This window comes from Neoarius graeffei, chromosome 4 (genome assembly GCF_027579695.1).
Source record: "Neoarius graeffei isolate fNeoGra1 chromosome 4, fNeoGra1.pri, whole genome shotgun sequence".
Lineage (NCBI taxonomy): Eukaryota > Metazoa > Chordata > Actinopteri > Siluriformes > Ariidae > Neoarius > Neoarius graeffei.
In genome coordinates, this window is record NC_083572.1 from 19,880,301 (window position 1) to 19,900,318 (window position 20,018).

The window sequence follows — 20,018 nt, forward strand, 5'->3', positions numbered from 1 at the left end:
AATACTGCATAATCCTTAAAATTTCTTCTTCTTCTTTTTTTTTTTAATGTTCTTCTGACTGTAACAGAGTCACTATTGTTTTATACAAGTCAGAGGTTCAAAGAAACAACACAACACAGTTTCTCACACACAGTAAAAATGAGCTCGATTATGGCAGATAATTATCTTTTTAATGGCATCATATACTGATGACAGCTTATTGTACAGCAGAACTCATTATAAACATCATACATCTTAGCTTAATAAAAGATACAAGTTTAATAAAACAGGAATAAATACAAATCAAGTTCAAATATCCGGAAACAGAAAATGTATTTTAAAATACATTAGGGTTCAAAAATGATAGTCATTAAAACCCATCAACGTGTGTAAAATTAAGACAAAAACAACTACGCTGATGATACAAAATGTATGAATAAAAATGTGTCAAGTAAAATTGAGAATAATGAATGCAACAACGTTGAACTTGAATTTCACAGTCAGGCTGACGGTTGCCAGCTGAGGTTGATACGGTAACATGGTGCTGGACAAAAGACAACACTAGTAGTGAGTCGTGAGGCTGATAAATATGTCGGTGAATGACACACTTTGTGAAATTATATCGGATTACATAGATTGCATTCATGCATATGGTTGCAGCAAACAAACAAACAAAAAAAACCAAACAAACAAACAGGAGAAAATAAGTTCCTGGATGTGACATGGCCATGATATGAAGGTGTTCCTGAGGTCTGGAGAACAGCACGATTCCTGCAGATCACTCTCTGACTTGTTAGATAACATGACGCACCCCAAAATAGAAATAATACCAAATAATCACAGTCTCAAAACCTTTGAATACAGCTATAAGTGTAATAAATTGATTATATAACGATGACATACATGATTGGGGACACTGTTTGTACCTTTAGCATATATTTTTAACCTGGGAACATTGCATGTGGTACTTTTTTATTAACTTGAAAGCTTTTAAGATGCCTCATCATTAGTGGCACTTTTTAAAGGTTTACTATATTCTCATTACCAGATAAAAGATACATACTAAAGGTACAAAAGACGTAACCTTGATGGATCCACTCATCCAGTGATGAGGAAAAGTAGTCCGATACCTTGATTTTTTTCAAGTGTATATCGGACTCCAATTAAACTCTGAGAAGTCAAGGACAGAGCTGGAGTGTGTATCAGTGTGTTTGCACATTCTAAGTGGCCAAGATTAGCAATCCAGGAAGTAGTGCACATAGTTCCCGCTATCTCGAGTGGTTTAGAGAGGCAGAAATGTGCACGAAGAATTAGTAAAGCCCTCTTCAATGTTATGAACTATAACACAGGAGGGTTCAGTCCATTACTACGCACTATTCCCCCCCAGCCAAACAAAATTACTGATGGAGGAAATGAAGCAAATGGTGTGTAAATAGATATGAACACTTAAACTGCATACAAGGATTACACAGGAAGCAAAAATGTAATTTATTTGTGGTGGATCAATATAAATTAATTAATGTGTGGTGGTCTGGGAAAACCAGTCAGATGGTGCTGGGACTGAACTCTAGCAAACACCCCAAAATTATAAAACATTAACTTTTACCCAGAATTGTGGTTGTTTTTTTCTTCCCTTCCTAGGATCATGCTTTGAGAGTGTTAACATTTCCCCTCCCAGTGACACTGGGAAGTTCATGGGCGCTCTGCGACGTAGATCAAATGGGCGGCTACAAGTTTGTTCAGAATGCTTCATCTTGCAAGATTTATTTAAAAGGGTCACAAAGCAAACACACTTCATCTTATATCTTAATGAAATAATAATTTAAAAAAACTATTTAATTAATTAAAATAATAAACAAGAGTGCTCTGAGAGCACAATATCCCCCTGCTGGTAACTATGCCATAACTCTGGTACAATGCGACTGAATTGAATGACATTGCAATATGCATATTACAAAGAGTCCTGCCAAGTTTCGTGAAATTCCTCCAAAAATTGTGAGAGGAGTTGATTTCAGAAGGTGAGTACCCTTCCCAGGATGGACGGACGGACGGACATCGCCACGACATAATTCTGAAAGTACACAACTCTGGTAAAATGCGACCGAATTGAACAAAATTACAATACTGACATATAACAATGCCCTTTGCCAAGTTTGGTGAAATTCCTCCACAAACTGTGAGAAGAGTTGATTTCAGAAGGAAAACACACTCTCATGAAATTGTCAAAGTATAATTTTGTTAATCAAGGGCTGTAACTCTGGTAAAATGTGACCGAATTGAACGAAATTACAATATGTAATACCGACATATATCAAAGAATCCTGCAAAGTTTCATGAAATTTCTCTGAAAATTGTGAGAGGAGTTGATTTCAGAATGTGAGCACCCTTCCTGGGACAGACGGACATCGCCACAATGTAATCCCGCTTCGGGCCTTTCAGCCAGTGGGGGATAAAAGTTTAAAAATTGTTTAACGATACCATTAAGGAGACCAGATAGACTTGGGTTTTCCTTTTTTTTTTGCCTTGTTGCAAAAATCGGCAAAAAAACTGCTTTCATTTTAACATATCCAACAGACACCACTCGTCTCGTATTACCTCCCGTTTGACAGCATCATTCAAGTCACATGTACGAAAATAGCCAATACTCTTTTGCATGCTATTGTGCTAGTTAGTCTGCAATTCACTCCTGTTTTCATAATGTATATTATTCACTTCACCAACTCCTCTGAAACACCTACAGTTTCTGATACATTGGTTCATGCTTGGTTTTATTTGTTTGCATACAGGGACATGTCAGAAATATTAGGGAAACCCATCATCGCAATTATCAATTTCTCCTCCATGGTAGGCTACTTGGGAACAGTATGAATGGAACCAAAATTTACATGACCACGTTCTCTAGGATTCTTTAGAGCAGACTGTTTCTAAATTCTGATTGGTTGCCGCAGAACTACATCATAGCTCATTACCATGGGCTGTGGTTAGCACTGTCACCTCACAGCGAGAAGGTTCTGGGTTCAGGCCCAGTGGCTGACAGGGGCCTTTCTGTGTGGAATTTGCATGTTCTCCCCATATCTGTGTGGGTTTCCTCTGGGTGCTCTGGTTTTTCCCACAGTCCAAAGACATGCGGTTAGGTTAACGTGGGGCGGCCTTGGGCTGAAGTGCCCTTGAGTGAGGCACCTAACCCCTAACTGCTCCCCGGGTGCTGTAGCATAGCTGCCCACTGCTCTGGGTGTGTGTGTGTGCTCATTGCTCACTTGTGTGTGCGCTTGCATGCCTTCACTGCTTCAGATGAGTTAAATACAGCGGACAAATTTCACTGTGCTTGAGGGAACATGCGACAAAAATAAATGCTTCTTCTTCTTCTTCTACCATAAAGTTGCCCGGAGTTTAACTTTATTCTGACGGCCCTACTGCCCAAGTCGAACTTGCGAACGATCTTGCCACCAAGAGACACTGGCTCACGACTTCCAGTTGTTTTGATGCTCTCGGGTTAGGATCACTGAAGGTATTTAAAAAAAATCTGAGGGGAAAAAAACCCAGAATTTCCAAGATTAAAGTCATACTTTTATGAGAAAAAATTATAAATTTATGGGAAAAAAAACTCAGAAGAAAAAAACCCCTCAGATTAAAAGATCAGAAATAAAAAAAAAAAAAAAAAAAAAACTTTGAGGGAGTGCCCCCCCCAAGGAACCAGACTGCTTCACTTTGCAAAGTTGGATCAACGTTATCACACTGCACTGCAGATGCTGCAGCGGAGTCGAGAGTTATAGGAAATGCAATATAAAAGAATAAAGCCCCAAGAGGTTTTCTCCTACATTTCCCAGAGTGCACTGCAGCCAGGAAGCAGGGAAGCATGAGAGTTTTGTCCTCATAAATTTGTAACTTCTTAATCTTGGAATTTCTGAGGTTTTTTTCTTGCAAATTTAAGACTTTATAATCTTGGGGAATATCCACAATTTTTCTTGTAAATATACAATTTTATTCTCGGAAATTCTGAGGGTTTTTTTCCCTCAGAATATCACCCCCCCCCCCAACCTCAGCTCCATTTTTTTTAAACCTACAATGACCCTAATATGGCATCATATTGGACACCTCTAGTTTTAGAAAACAAACAAAATCATCAAAACGATGTGGTTTCTGCCTGCAGAGATCACTGTTAGCTAAATAAATACACATATACAGTTGTGTTCATTACACTGGCTGTTTATTTAGCTGTTTCATGTGCATCATCTAAAAATGAAATTTTAATTGCTAAGTAGCTAAATAGGCTTTCCTAACACAGCGTGACAAGTTGCTGGTTATGCGTCATATTGAAAAAGGACGGTGTGGCAGTGGGTGCGTGGTCAAGCGTCGGTCTGTGACCGAAGGGCGGAGTCAGGGAAGGTAAGTGGCAGAATCACTACAACTGATGTGAATTAACCTGTGTTTGTGTGTCTTCCCAGCAACCACGCCCGATATAAGGAGAGAGAGGGCAGAGGAAGGGGGCTCTCTCCCGCACCAGATGACTTGTGTGTATGTGTGTGCGTGCGACTGGGAGAGTGTGAAAAGTTACAGCTGAAAAGCAAAAATAAAAGAGTTTTGGAACTCAGTTCTGGCCTGCCGTACTTCTGTGCTCCACCCACCTGCTCTGACTTCCACAGTGGTGCTGAAACCCGGGACCCGAGCACAGAAGAGAACAGCCCCATGGAGTCCTCCCCCTTCGCAGACCTGATCCATGCCCTCACCACGGCCCAACAGAGCCAGCACCAGGCGCTGCTCGCCCTCCGAAAGGAGCAAGAACAATGGTTCGAGGCCCTGGTGCTGGCGCAACAGGAAGATCGTCAGGCGTTCTGGCACCTCCTTGTGTCGGCAGGGGCCACCATCTCCACCGCTGCGGGCCCACTCCACCTCACCCCGACAAAGATGGGCCCGCATGACGACCCCGAGGCCTTCCTCACGCTATTTGAACAAGCAGCAGAAGCCTCGGGGTGGCCAGTGGAACAGCGCGCGGCACGCCTCCTCCCCCTGCTAACGGGCGAGGTGCAGCTGGCCGCGCTACAGCTCCCCGCCGACAGCTGGCTGGTCTACGCGGACCTGTGCCGGGCCGTCCTCCAGTGTGTGGGGCGCACCCCCGAACAACATCGTCAGCGCTTCCGCGCTCTGCGCCTAGAGGATGTCGGCTGCCTGCTCGCATTTGGCCAGCAACTCCGGGACGCCTGCAGGCAGTGGTTGAGGGCTGACAACCGCGACGCCGAGGGAGTCGTCAACCTGGTGGCACTGGAGCAGTTCATCGCACAACTTCCCAAAGGAACGGCGGAGTGGGTCTAGTGCCATCGCCCGGCGTCACTGGATCGGGCCATCGAGTTGGCGGAGGATCATTTGGCGGCTGTTCCCGTGGCAGGATCACAGATCCCCTCTTCGCTTCTCTCCTCTCTCTCTCCCCCTCCCCTTCTGTGTCTCATCCTCACCCCGTTCCCCCACCGCGGAGGCGGGGGCCGGCTCCCTCACAGCCGGTCTGCCGCACCCGTGGTGCCCTCCCGTTTCCCACTTCTGTGTCTGTCTCTCCTCCCTCTCAGGTGAGTGAGCCCCAGAGTACCGGTGCAGAGAGAAAGCCTGGGTTGGTTTGCTGGCGCTGCGGGGAGCCAGGCCACCTCCAACAGCAGTGCTCGGCAATGGAAGTGGGCACGGTGGTTCGGATACCCGATGCGCCAGGAGCCGCCCTCGATCGGGCTGGAGCGTATCGCATACCGGTGAGTATCCAAGGGGATACATATCAGGCTTTGGTGGACTCTGGCTGTAATCAGACCTCAATCCACCAAAGCCTGGTGCAAGACGAGGCATTGGGGGGAGCACAGGGGGTGAAGGTGTTGTGTGTGCACGGGGATGTTCACAGCTACCCTTTAGTGTCAGTCCACATTTTTTTCAGAGGGGAAAAATTTAGAGTAAAGGCAGCGGTTAATCCTCGCCTCACCCACTCTATAATTTTGGGAACTGATTGGCCGGGATTCGGGGCATTAATGAGTCATTTAGTAAAGAGTGGGTCCTGCCATATTTCAGCAAGGGGAGGTCCTGGTGTCGCTTTGGCGGGAGCAGCTGTCACAGAGCCGTCTATGTCATCTCCGCGTCAGAGTGAGGAGCCGCGGGCTCCTCCTCCCTCTCTCGGGGAATCCCTTGCGGATTTCCTGTTAGAGCAGTCGCGAGATGAGACTCTGCGGCATGCGTTTGACCAAGTGAGAGTAATCGATGGTCAAACGCTCCAGCTAAACGCCACCCCGTCCTTCCCTTATTTTTCCATTATGAAGGATAGATTATACCGAGTGACGCAGGACACTCAGACTAAAGAACAAATCATGCAGCTCTGGATTCCAAAAAGCCGCCGGGAATTGGTATTCCAGGCAGCTCACTTTAATCCCATGGCTGGACACTTAGGGCAGGATAAGACACTAGCCCGAATAATGGCCCGGTTCTATTGGCCAGGAATTCATGGCGATGTCCGTAGGTGGTGTACGGCGTGCCGTGAATGCCAGTTAGTAAATCCAGCGGCCATTCCAAAAGCGCCTTTGCGCCCTCTGCCGTTAATCGAGACCCCGTTCGAAAGAATTGGGATGGATCTCATCGGGCCATTAGATCGGTCAACACGAGGGTACCGCTTTATATTAGTTCTGGTGGACTATGCAACGCGATACCCGGAAGCAGTGCCTCTTCGCAATATCTCAGCACGCAGTATTGCGGAAGCGCTCTTCAGCGTCATCTCCCGAGTTGGAATCCCGAAAGAGATTCTGACTGATCAAGGCACCTTGTTTATGTCACGAACACTGAACGAACTGTATGGGTTATTAGGCACAGCCGACCCGATATACACACACACACACATACACACACACACACACACACACCCCTATATGGATGTTACCTTTTTAACACTTTCGTAATCCTAACAATATCTCCACAGAGAGACGTCAGCGTGGGGCCTGTGTTAGGACTAGGACTGTTTTGGCCTCTAGAGGCCGCTGTTATTTCCTTTTCATGTCGTGTTTATTTTGGCCTCTAGAGGCCGCCACTGTTCCTGTGTTTTGTGTTTGTGTTAATTGCCTAATTATCTTCACCTGTGTCCTTAATTAGTTTGTCTATTTATACCCCTGAGTTCAGTCCTCTTGTCACGGAGTCTTTGTGCTGTTATGTTTATCTCCAGTTTCCTTTGTACTGTGTTTTTGATCTTCTTAGCTTTTGAATTTTTGCACTTTGCTTTTCTTTTGGATTTACTCTTTGGTTTTTTTTGTCTTTTGTTTTGCCCTGTATATAGTGTATATAGTTTAAATAAACCATTTGATTCTTTTTCTACTTCCGCCTCACGCCTCTGCATTTGAGTCATCCCCCTGGTGGCCTAGTGGGGGTTTGCTGGATTATCACACCAACGAACCAGGTTCGAATCCCAGCAAAACCCTAACAGAAAGACTCCGTCATGACCGACTCAGCAGAGGCTGCTTCAACTGTCTACCCGGCCAACCTTCAGGGAATTATGGCAGCTTTGACACGCTTCGGAGCGACCATGGACGCTCATGGACGTACGCTCACCAGCCAACGTGAGGCCCTCGCTCGCCACGAGGAACTGCTTCAGCAAATTGGGAAAACCCTGGCACAGCTGACATCTCTGCCTGCATCTCCTGCTCCTGATCCAGTTCCTGCTCCTGATCCAGCTCCCACTCCTGCTCCAGTGCCTCCTGCAATGCTGCCTTCTTCACCTCGCGAACCCAGCCTTCCTGCACCACAGAGGTATGACGGCAAGCACAGTGAGTGCCGAGAGTTCCTTACCCAGTGTCAACTCACCTTTGAGCTTCAGCCTACCACCTACACTACGGATCGCCGCAAGATTGCCTTTGTGATCACCTTATTAGCTGGTAAGGCGCGAGCCTGGGCTACTGCTATCTGGCAAAGACAGGGACCTGAGTGCTTTGATTTCCAGCTGTTTTCTGAAGAGATGCTTTGGGTCTTCGATCAGGCAGACATCAGTACCGACGCAGCCCGAAAGCTCATGTCCATCCGGCAAGGAGGAAGCGTCGCAGATTACGCCATCTCGTTCCGAACACTCGCAGCAGTAAGTGGATGGAACGAGACTGCCCTGGTGTCAGCCTTCCACCATGGTCTGTCTGACCCCATCAAGGACGGTCTGGCCTCTATTGGATGCCCAAGTGACCTCGAAACCCTCATCTCACATGCTATTCGTCTGGACAACAGGATGAGAGAACGCCACCAAGCCTTGAGCCCCCCCAGCCTCCCTACCTCTACCTGGAGACCGTCTACCTCCTTCAGTGACTGTCCAGAACCCATGCAAGTGGGTCATACTCGCCTCTCCGCATCTGAGAGGGAGCGCAGAAGGAGAGACAAGTGCTGCATCTACTGTGGCAATCCTGGTCACTTCCGAGCATCATGTCCCGAACTCTTGGGAAAAGGACCGCCCCGTCCAGCCGAGGGAGGGTTGTGACGGGGCCTACCCTCTCTCCCGGACTCCCTGGCCAAGGAATCTACATCCCGGTCTCCATCTCCTGGGGTGAGTCTGTCCACTCTTGTCAAGCTTTGATAGACTCAGGGGCGGCTGGGAACTTTATGGATATTCACTTCGCCCAAAGCATCAATATTCCGACTGCACCTCTTGAAGTCCCACTGTCTGTGTCTGCCCTCGATGGCCAAGCGTTAGGTGATGGAAGAGTCACCCAAGTTACTTCTCCAGTTTTCCTCCAGTCTCAAGGTCACAAGGAAGAAATATCCCTGCACCTGATTCCTTCACCTGAGTTCCCAGTTATTCTAGGCCTTCCTTGGCTTACTCGCCACAACCCTCGCATAGACTGGGTAACAAGCCAGGTTGTGGAATGGGGCCCTGCATGCCATGCCTCTTGTCTGCTCTCTAGCTCTCCTGTGTCTCCTGCCGAGCCCCCTGATCTCACCGAGTTATCTCAAGTTCCCACAGAGTACTGGGATCTCAAGGAGGTATTCAGCAAGAGCAGGGCCGCCGTTCTTCCTCCGCACCGGGCCTACGACTGTGCCATCGACTTGCTCCCTGGGACTACCCCTCCTCGTGGCAGACTGTTTTCACTCTCTCAGCCAGAACGCAAGGCCATGGAGGAATACCTCAAAGATGCCCTGGTCTCTGGGTTTATTCGACCCTCCACTTCACCTGCTGGAGCCGGCTTCTTCTTTGTCGGCAAGAAGGATGGGGGGCTCCGACCATGTATTGATTACAGGGGCCTGAATAAGATCACTGTGCGCAACCGATATCCCCTTCCGCTGATGTCCACAGCTTTCGACCTGCTCCAAGGCGCCACCGTCTTCACCAAGTTGGACCTACGGAACGCATACCACCTCATCCGTATCCGACAGGGAGACGAGTGGAAGACTGCCTTTAACACCCCGTCTGGGCACTACGAATACCAGGTGATGCCCTTCGGACTCACCAACGCACCAGCTGTTTTTCAGGCCCTAATCAATGACGTCTTAAGGGACATGATTAACCTATACGTTTTTGTCTACCTCGACGACATCCTTATCTTCTCCAAGACCGTGCAGGAGCACCGCCACCATGTCCGCCAGGTTCTCCAGAGGCTGCTACAGAACAATCTGTTCGCCAAGGCCCAGAAATGCGAATTTCATGTTCCCGAGGTCTCCTTTCTGGGATTTATTGTACGGACAGGCCAACTCCAAATGGACCCTGCCAAGACCCTGGCCGTCCAGGATTGGCCTACTCCCAAGTCCGTTAAGGAGGTTCAGCGGTTCTTAGGATTCGCTAACTTCTACCGCAAGTTCATCAGGAACTTCAGTTCTGTGGCAGCACCCATGTCAGACCTCACCAAAGGGACAGGTGGATCTTATGGCTGGTCTCCTCAGGCAGAAAAGGCGTTCAAAGACCTCAAGGACCGCTTCTGCACGGCACCCATTCTGGTTCTCCCGGACACCTCCCAACCATTCATCGTGGAGGTGGACGCCTCGGACAGTGGTGTCGGCGCGGTGCTCTCTCAACGTTCGGAAGGAAAGCTGCACCCCTGCGCTTACTTCTCCCACCGCCTGAGTCCTGCTGAGTCCCGGTACGATGTGGGGGATCGAGAACTGCTAGCGGTCAAACTGGCCCTTGAGGAGTGGAGGCACTGGCTGGAGGGAGCACAACATCCATTCCTGGTTTGGACTGACCACAAGAACCTGGAGTACCTCCAGCAAGCCAAGAGACTGAACCCTCGACAGGCTAGGTGGGCCCTGTTTTTCAGTCGGTTTGACTTCACCCTCTCATACCGCCCCGGCTCCAAGAACACCAAACCTGACGCACTGTCCAGACTGTTCTCTGCCACTAACAGGGAGAATGAAGTCGGGCCTATTATCCCTGTGTCCCGGATTGTGGCCCCTGTCCGCTGGGGTATTGAGGAGGCTGTCCGACGAGCCCAACGCCAGGACCCCGGTCCTGGGACGGGGCCACCAGGCCTCTTGTACGTCCCACATCAAGCCCGGGCCAAGGTTCTCCAGTGGGGTCACTCTTCCCCTCTCACCGCCCACCCGGGAGCTCGGAGGACCCTGGACTTCCTGAAAAGACGCTTCTGGTGGCCTAACATGGAGAAGGAAGTAAGGTCATTTGTCCTGTCCTGTGAGGTTTGCACCAGAACCAAGAACCCACGACAGCGTCCCCAGGGTCTCCTGCATCCTCTGACCATTCCCCGGCGTCCCTGGTCCCACGTGGCAGTCGACTTTATCACGGGTCTCCCTGAGTCACAAGGTAACACGGTCATTTTGGTCTTAGTTGACAGATTCTCCAAGGCCTGCCGCTTCATACCACTGTGCAAACTCCCCTCTGCTCTTGAAACTGCGAAACTTTTGTTTAATCATGTCTTCCGAGTCTTTGGTCTTCCACAGGACATCGTCTCAGACCGAGGGCCCCAGTTCTCCTCCCGAGTGTGGCACGGGTTCTGCAAGGTCATCGGAGCCACTGCCAGCCTCTCCTCTGGGTTTCACCCACAGTCCAATGGTCAGACAGAGAGGCTCAACCAGGACCTGGAAACCACCCTGCGAGGCCTGGCTATGGATAACCCGACATCGTGGAGCACCTGGCTGCCATGGGCGGAGTACGCCCACAACACCCTGCAGTCATCGGCCACCAAGCTGTCGCCATTCCAGTGCCAATTCGGGTTCCAGCCACCTCTGTTCCCGGACCAGGAGGAGGACGCGGGGGTGCCCTCGGTCAACCAATATGTGAGACGGTGTCGCAAGACCTGGAGCATGGTCAGGAAGACCCTCATACAGACCTCCAGAACCAACCAGACTCAGGCCAACCGCCATAGGAGACCTGCACACGCTTTCCGCCCTGGGCAGCGTGTTTGGCTGTCCACTAAGGACCTTCCACTGCGGGTGGAGAACCGCAAGCTTGCTCCTCGCTACATTGGCCCCTTCAAGGTGGTGCGCAGGGTGAACCCTGTCTCCTACCGGCTCCAGTTGCCCCGGACTCTGAGGATCAACCCCACTTTCCATGTTTCCCTGTTACGGCCCGTACTGACGTCTACGTATGCCCCTGCCCCTAGGAACCCCCCACCCCCCCGCATCTTCCAGGGGCAGACTGTGTTCACTGTGAATCGCCTGCTTGACTCCCGCCGGGTCCGCGGCGGGTTGCAATATCTGGTGGACTGGGAGGGCTATGGTCCTGAGGAGCGCTGCTGGGTTCCTGCTCGGGATGTCCTTGATAAAGAACTATGTCGGGACTTCCATTCGGCCCATCCGGATCGCCCTGGGAACGTCAGGAGACGCTCCTAGAGGGGGGGGTCCTGTTAGGACTAGGACTGTTTTGGCCTCTAGAGGCCGCTGTTATTTCCTTTTCATGTCGTGTTTATTTTGGCCTCTAGAGGCCGCCACTGTTCCTGTGTTTTGTGTTTGTGTTAATTGCCTAATTATCTTCACCTGTGTCCTTAATTAGTTTGTCTATTTATACCCCTGAGTTCAGTCCTCTTGTCACGGAGTCTTTGTGCTGTTATGTTTATCTCCAGTTTCCTTTGTACTGTGTTTTTGATCTTCTTAGCTTTTGAATTTTTGCACTTTGCTTTTCTTTTGGATTTACTCTTTGGTTTTTTTTGTCTTTTGTTTTGCCCTGTATATAGTGTATATAGTTTAAATAAACCATTTGATTCTTTTTCTACTTCCGCCTCACGCCTCTGCATTTGAGTCATCCCCCTGGTGGCCTAGTGGGGGTTTGCTGGATTATCACACCAACGAACCAGGTTCGAATCCCAGCAAAACCCTAACAGCCTGAAGTTCTTCCGGATAGACTCCCTGTTTTGCCATCATTATTCAGTGGCAGAGGGCCTTTAAAATCAGGCAGGAGAGGAACAGGAAGGGAACGTATTTTCATTAAAGATGTTGTCTGCCTTCCAAAGGACTTCCCTTCAATTAACAGAAGATGGAAAGTCCCAAGGGGGCAGGAGAGGGAGAAACTGTCTTTAAATGGTTTGGTTGGCAAAATTCACATGAATTCAACATGGTCCACAGAGCAGGTCAGAGATGAAATCCGCTCACTGTTCAAAGATAAGTGTCATCAACCAGATCAGATGGGATTTCAATTTCTTCAGTGTTTGCCAGGTGCTCGGTTTTTGATGTTACCGAAAACAAGTTCCACTTTTGTATGGAATGGATCTGAAGTGTTAAGTCTCTGTGGCCAAGGAGCTTTGTATATATTATCTGAGAGTTTTTGTTGTGAGTCTGAGCCTGAATTGTCAGACGGTCAGGAAACAGACAGTTCTCCACCAACAACAAGGCGAAGAGTGGAACCAAATGAAAGCAGTGATGAGGAAGACTGTGTGGTAATTCCAACTAACACAGAAGAAGTGGCTGCAGAGCAAAGAAACCATTCAATTCAGTTTGCCGATTTTGTAGCTATTTCTTCAGATGAGGATGACATTCAGGAGGCCATTTTGGAAAGCCTTGACTCCTATGAGGATTCCCACACTCCACCTTTCATTAGAGCAGCAGATGGTTTGTCTGTGGAGGAAATGGCAGGCATCCTCTCTGCTCACAGTGACAGAGTGGTGGTCCCACCCTCAAGGACAATCTTCATAAGCAGGAAGGCGGTGTGGAATACTGCAATTGAGCAGTTTCGAAGGCGGACCTTCACCCAAAAAGCAGGGCTCTTAAGCGTGACCTTTGCATGTGACAAAAGAGAAGAAGATGCCATCGATGAAGGTGGGCCAAGAACGGAGTTTTTCAGGCTCCTTGGAAAGGCCATTTTTGAGGACAGTGGAGGCTTTCAAGAGACGAGCAATGGATTTATTCCGAAAGTAAATGTCAGCCTCATAAGCAATGGCACTTTCCAAGTCATCGGACAGATGCTCACCACTATTATAGTTCAAGGAGGTCAAGCGCCATCCTTTTTCGCTCCATCAGTGGTGGATTACATTTTGTCTGGGGACATGAAACAAACTCAAGTGCACCTGGAAGACATTCCTGAGGTGGATGTCAGGGAATCACTGCGTAAGATTGAAATGTCTGCCAATGAAGCAGAGCTTCAGGAGGCACTTGATGGCTGCGAGTGGCGCTACACCATTGAAGGATGGCCAAGTGCAATATCATTAAACAACAAATCGGACTTCGTTCGAGCCGCCACAGAATACTGGGGAATTATGCACAGGAAACCATGCCTGGATGAGCTTATTCATGGCTTGTCTCATTATGGGGTACTGGACCTTCTTCGACAGCACCAAGGAATGAGGGCTTTATTGGATCTTCAGCGCCTGTCCAGCAATGCGGACACCATGGCCGGTCTTTTTAAGCCCTCATATTCTGTCATTGGCAGCAACAGAAGGGCTAAACCTCTTTGTTGTTGTCAGCTTGTTGTTGTCAGATTTAAAGACTTTCTTCAATGCATTGAAAACCATGAACTCCTGGATCTACTGGAGGACCAAGACCTCAGCGAGAAACAGAAGCAGTTCATCGCTGCCTTAACCCCAAGCCACGTGCTAATTTTTGCCACTGGGAGCAGTGTTCCACCAGCCATGGGCTTCACTCCAAGCCCAAAAATTGTTTTCGTACATGATGACACAAAGGGTTATTGGCAGATCCCCTTGACTCCACTATCCCGAGAAAAAACGGCCTTTTCCACACCGTTCGGCTTACACCAGTTTGTCACACTTCCTTCTGGGCTGTTTGGGGCGCCCGCGACGTTTCAGCGGCTGATGGATAGGGTCCTCTGCCCCCACGCCACCTACGCTGCCGCGTACCTCGACGACATCATCATTTATAGTAATGACTGGCCACGGCACCTACAACACCTGAGGGCCGTCCTTCGGTCGCTGAGACGGGTGGGTCTCACAGCCAACCCGAAGAAGTGTGCGATTGGGCGGGTGGAAGTATGGTATCTGGGCTTCCACTTGGGCAATGGGCAGGTGCGTCCCCAAATTAACAAGACTGCAGCGATTGCGGCCTGCCCGAGGCCCAAGACCAAAAAGGGGGTGAGACAGTTCCTGGGGCTGGCTGGCTATTATCGTAGGTTTATACCTAATTATTCGGATGTCACCAGCCCGCTGACTGATCTCACTAAAAAGGGGGCACCAGATCCGGTCCAGTGGACGGAGCAATGCCAGCAGGCTTTTTCTAAGGTAAAGGCTGCACTGTGTATGGGGCCACTGTTACACTCCCCTGACTTTTCTCTCCCTTTTATATTGCAGACGGACGCGTCGGACAGAGGGCTGGGGGCTGTTTTGTCCCAGGAGGTGGAGGGGGAGGATCACCCAGTGCTGTACATTAGTCGGAAGCTGTCAGTGCACGAGGGGCGCTACAGCACCATAGAGAAGGAGTGCCTGGCCATCAAGTGGGCGGTCCTCGCCCTCCGTTACTACCTGTTGGGACGCCCTTTCACCCTCTGTTTGGACCACGCGCCCCTCCAGTGGCTCCACCGCATGAAGGATGCCAACGCACGGATCACCCATTGCTATCTGGCACTCCAACCCTTTAACTTCAAGGTGGTCCACAGGCCGGGGGTGCAGAAGGTCGTGGCGGACTTTCTCTCCTGTCAAGGGGGGGGGGGTCGGCTGTGGGCCGGACGGCTGCCCAGCCTGAGTCGGGCGGTGGGGGTATGTGGCAGTGGGGGTGTGGTCAAGTGTCGGTCTGTGACCGGAGGGCAGAGTCAGGGAAGGTAAGTGGCAGAATCACTACACCTGATGTGAATTAACCTGTGTTTGTGTGTCTTCCCAGCAACCACGCTCTATATAAGGAGAGGGCAGAGGAAGGGGGCTCTCTCCCGCACCAGATGACTTGTGTGTATGTGTGTGTGCGCGACTGGGAGAGTGTGAAAAGTTACAGCTGAAAAGCAAAAATAAAAGAGTTTTGGAACTCAGTTCTGGCCTGCAGTACTTCTGTGCTCCACCCACCCGCTCTGACTTCCACAGATGGATTTAGTCTGTAAAAGGTCTAAATAGTAGACATGAAGTTATCTGCTGTCACGGACATGGGAGTGATGGCAATGTAGACACTGGAGTGAAGAAAGTTAAAGCTAGACGGTCTTTCGATTTCATAAAATCGGTGAAATTTAGTTCCCTCTGAAATATGGTCATAGATCACAATGTTTATTTCTACAATATCTATTAAAAAATAATAAATAAAAAAATAAATAAAAGCCATTCTGTGGCTGGGAAGTTTTTTAATTTGAGGGGATTCCCTAGCAAATAACATGCATGAAATCACTCCTTTTGTGCAATCAAGCAGACAGAGGAAGTCCGTGTGCGCATGTGCAGCTTTACCTTCTTCTTTTGGGTTTTATGGTAGCTGGCATCCACTGTTGCTTTACTGCCATCTACAGGTTTAACTTGACCGTGCACTGATAGTTACATCATTCTGTCACGAAACAAACAGCTGATCACACCAAGGTGCTTGCGGACCGCCGATATTTATTAGTTTGGTCCTGCATTTCCTTTCCTTCGCAACATAACGTCTTTTCAATTTCCGTTACTGTAGTCAGTCTTTCACGTTTCATTTGCACACTCACGTCCTCCATTTTTCTCTCCTGTTTCACATTTGCATCCCACAATGCCTTGCGCGAACGGGGAAAGCCCACCACGTAATGCATGGCGTAGTATCTTGAATTGGGTCATGGTGAAGCAGGGGAGACTTTAGGGCCACGTGGTTCTAAATTCATTAATTGTTGTATTTAAAAAAATAATAATAATAAAATTGGAAGTCTGTGATTTGAATTCAGTTGCTTTCGGTCCACTAAACAAAAACAATTGGGTATCAGGGAAAATTCTTTTTATGACCTAAAGTTGAAAAATCTGAAAGGTGGTCTACCTTTAAATTTTTGCATACAAATAAAAAATTTAAATGGGGGAAAATCTGCCAAGAGAATAATTTCAGCACTGATGTTAGTGCAGAGTGAAGAGATGATGTTTGTCAAAATCTGTGAGTGACATTTACCTCAGGAGAAGAGACTAAAGAGACTGATTTGAGCAGAAAATATTAATTTTCACCACGTGAAGGTTTTCCCAGGCAACCAAGCATATACAGATCAACTAGGCACAATTTTGTATCTGTGTCCATTAAGCTCTAAATTTTGGACTCTACTGTATTTAATATTATTTACCTATGGAAAGAGACTATGCCTACCAAAAGGTGCTTTTGGCAATGCTGTAGTAATCTGGGAATGATGTGAACTAATGGAATGGTTCATTATTATTATTATTATTTGTTTAGAGCGAATGCATTCACTGGAAGGTGGGATCAGAAACGTGTGATGTGCTATGAGTGTCCTATGAGGCCCACATTCTAATATCAGTGTAAGGTCTAGACTGAATACAGCATATTTTACATACCAGTTATAGTGATTTTTCTATGATGATATACTCATCCACTTTGGACTAATCTCTCCGTTTTGCACAAGCCTGGTCCTCGTCGTGTTCATGTCTCCACTTTGCCAAACGTCCCCTCAGGAGGGCGGTAATTCTTAGGGAAAGCCTTCAGCTGGAAAGAGTTGAAAGCGTACTTGCGACAGCCAACGTTCTTCACTGTGTTCTCACGCCGGCAGCCCTCACTGATTGGGGGGGGGGGGGGGGGGGGGGGATGTGGGTTATGAAAGCAAGTGGAATTAAAAAAAAAAAAAAGAACAAGGGGCCATGTTTAAGGCCATGAGCAAAGAAAACTCAAGACAATCAAGAAGCACAGACGTATGACAGCAATGGGGTTATGGGTAGGCAGGGAAAAAATGGGGGGCTGGAACAGAGCTGAGAATGGGACTGAAAAAAGCAAGCAGGACATGCCGCTGAGCCAATGCTCGTCTACGTGGATCACTAGCTAAAAGCTAAGAAATGGCAAAAGCTGCACTTTGAGTACTGTAGAATATTTAGATTTGTACCTTTTGGACTGCATTTGGAAAAATCAATCATTATCAATAGAAAGTTCAAAACAAAACATGCCAACCAATGGCTGAACAACAGTCCTGCTGAGTATAATATAATTCTACTATACTCACAAGTGCAGAGATAATACAGAAGAGCATCACATCGCTGGAGATACTCCATCAAACACATCTCCCACCATAGTGGCTTCAATCACCAAGTTCTGAATCGTCATGTCTCAAAACTTCAGGAAATCGAGAGGTAGTTGAACATATCTTATTCCTTAGTGAATTACTTCGGTAATATATCTCTAAATATGAAGGTAAACATTCTCTAAGCAAGGAAGCTCAAGCTAAATGCAAGCAGAACACAAGAGTCTATTAACACACTAAATCCATGAAGATGAACACTGATATTCTCACTCGTAAGCGACAAGGAGCTTGCCTCTTGTAGCTGTGTAGCAACTGCTACTGTTTTTTTTTTTTTGTAGTTCTGATGATATATCGTATCACACAGTGCCCTCCACTATCATTGGCACCCCTTGTAAAGATCAGTAAAATGGATTAGAAAAAAAGTTGCTTCATCTCTGTGGCAGCGGGGGCGTGGTCAAGCACCGGTCTGTGACAGGAGGGCGGAGTCAAGGAAGGTAAGTGACAGAATCACTTCACCTGAGAGCAATTAACCTGTGTTTGTGTGTCTTCCCAGCAACCACGCCCTATATAAGGAGAGAGCTCCCTTCCTCTGCTCTCTCTCTCCTTATATAGGGCGTGGTTGCTGGGAAGACACACAAACACAGGTTAATTTCTCTCAGGTGAAGTGATTCTGTCACTTACCTTCCCTGACTCCGCCCTCCTGTCACAGACCGGCGCTTGACCATGCCCCCGCTGCCACAATCTCATACTGAAAAAATGAGAAAAATCCAACTTTTGGTTGAAATACATTTTCAGAGAAAAAACAAATCCCTCATCAAGAAATCAATATTTTCAACAAAAACACATATGCCACTATTACTAGCACCTTTGCATTTAATACTTCATACAACCTGACTTTGCCAGTAAAATGGCACTGAGTCTCCTGTGACATTTTATAAGGTTGGAGAAAACAGAGCAGTGTGAGATGACGCTACTTCACGAAAAGCTGGATTTTTTTTCTAAAGCTTTCACTAATCTTTACAAGGGCTGGCAACAATCGTGGATGGCACTGTATTTATATAAGTGAACGAGCTCAACACAAATGAAAAAGTAATGCACTAATCTGTGTCAATATAACATTGTTTTACATATTACATGCTTGCTATAAATACTGGCTTTATTAGCAGAATAGCAAAGCAAGCTACCTGTACTTACACCGTTTCATTCCATTTTCAAATTGCAAATGGGAACTAACTGCAGGTCGGCGTTAAAGTAATGAGTGGAGGACTGAAGAAATTTCAAATGTCATCGGATTGGTCCAAGAAACCAGGGTTTGTGACCACAGACTTGACAAATCTGAGATTAAATGTCATGCTGTTGTTTTGTTAGGCCCTGGCCACACCACAGCTTGTGATGGGTTTGCGAATACTTGGTGATGAAAAATTGGTAGCATCTCCACCAATAGTGCGATGCACGGCAAATGTTCTCTAAGCTTTGTGAGTTTTTTTTTTTTTTTTTGGTTGTGTCTCTGCCTCGCGAGTGGCCAAAAATGTTGCAAAAAAATTTTAATGCATGCACTGAATTTTGGCGGCCATGTTTTCGTCAGCAAACTAAGCAGTGAATACTCGCAGATGAGTTTGGGAATACTTCCCAAAGCTCTGGGAACCTTCTTGGAGTCTCTTGAGATGCATTTATCTCAATTCCATGTCCCCGATGCTTGTGGAAGCCTCAACAGCGGCTCAGCACATCCTAACCTTCGCTGAGACTTAAAAAGTGCATTTACATTTGGGGATTCTTCGGAGCACGTTGTGCGTGTGCTTGGGACCCAGTCATTATGGGAAACACCTGATGCTGATTTGAGCACAATCAGCACGCGCATCTAAGGAAGCTGTTTTCACAGAGACTTTGTGAAGCCTTCTGTCAGGTATGCAGCGGTTGACGGCTCTAAGTGCGTGAAGAGTGTTTATTAGCAGGCGTAATCTTTTACAAAAACAAAACAAAAGCAAAACACAAAAGTAGTGTCATAAAGCAGAGTATTTAACCAGGGTCGTAATCATGGCTAGAAACAAACATGACAGTGACAATGATTATACTTTGCAAAGTTTTTGTGAAAACAGTGTCCTTATCTGTGTGTGCTGATTGTGCTCAAATCAGCATCCTGTGTTTCCCATAAGGACTGGGTCCTGTGAGCAAGCATGGCTGCATGAGCGCTCGAAGGCGTGATAGTCAAGTGTTCACCTGCTGTGTGACCAGAACTTTCAACTTGCCTGTATATCGCCATGCATCATCACCAAAACGCCTTATTTTCATCGATAACCCATCGCAAAGCATCGTGAGCTGTAGTGTGACCATAGCTTTACTTGACGCTGTTTTTGAAAACATGGCTCTGTCATGCATGTACATGGAAAATGATTGGTCGCTTGCTAGTGTGAATGGAGGGTAATCAATCCCCGAGTACCACCCAAATTCATTATTTATTCCAAGAAATGGTAATAAACAGAAGAACATACTACACAGAAAACCGTATTTTCTAAACAAGAAAACTGATGCAGTGTGAATCCAGCTAATAAATATGGCACTGCAACTT

The 20,018-nt window shown here is 47.5% G+C and overlaps 1 protein-coding gene across 5 annotated transcripts in view; it reads right to left on the reverse strand.

Moving 5' to 3' along the window:
- Positions 1-204: 204 nt before the first annotated feature.
- inpp4ab (inositol polyphosphate-4-phosphatase type I Ab) overlaps positions 205-20,018 on the reverse strand; it is a 221,968-nt gene continuing 202,154 nt past the window's right edge. For 3 of the 5 annotated variants that reach the window (XM_060918996.1, XM_060918994.1, XM_060918993.1), the window contains one exon: positions 11,869-16,996. In XM_060918996.1, coding sequence (XP_060774979.1) covers positions 16,864-16,996 — 133 coding nt within the window. In that variant the 3' untranslated portion in view covers positions 11,869-16,863. Of the gene's footprint in view, positions 769-11,868; positions 16,997-20,018 lie in introns of those variants that run through there. The other 2 variants (XR_009654506.1, XR_009654505.1) reach the window with 2 other exon arrangements.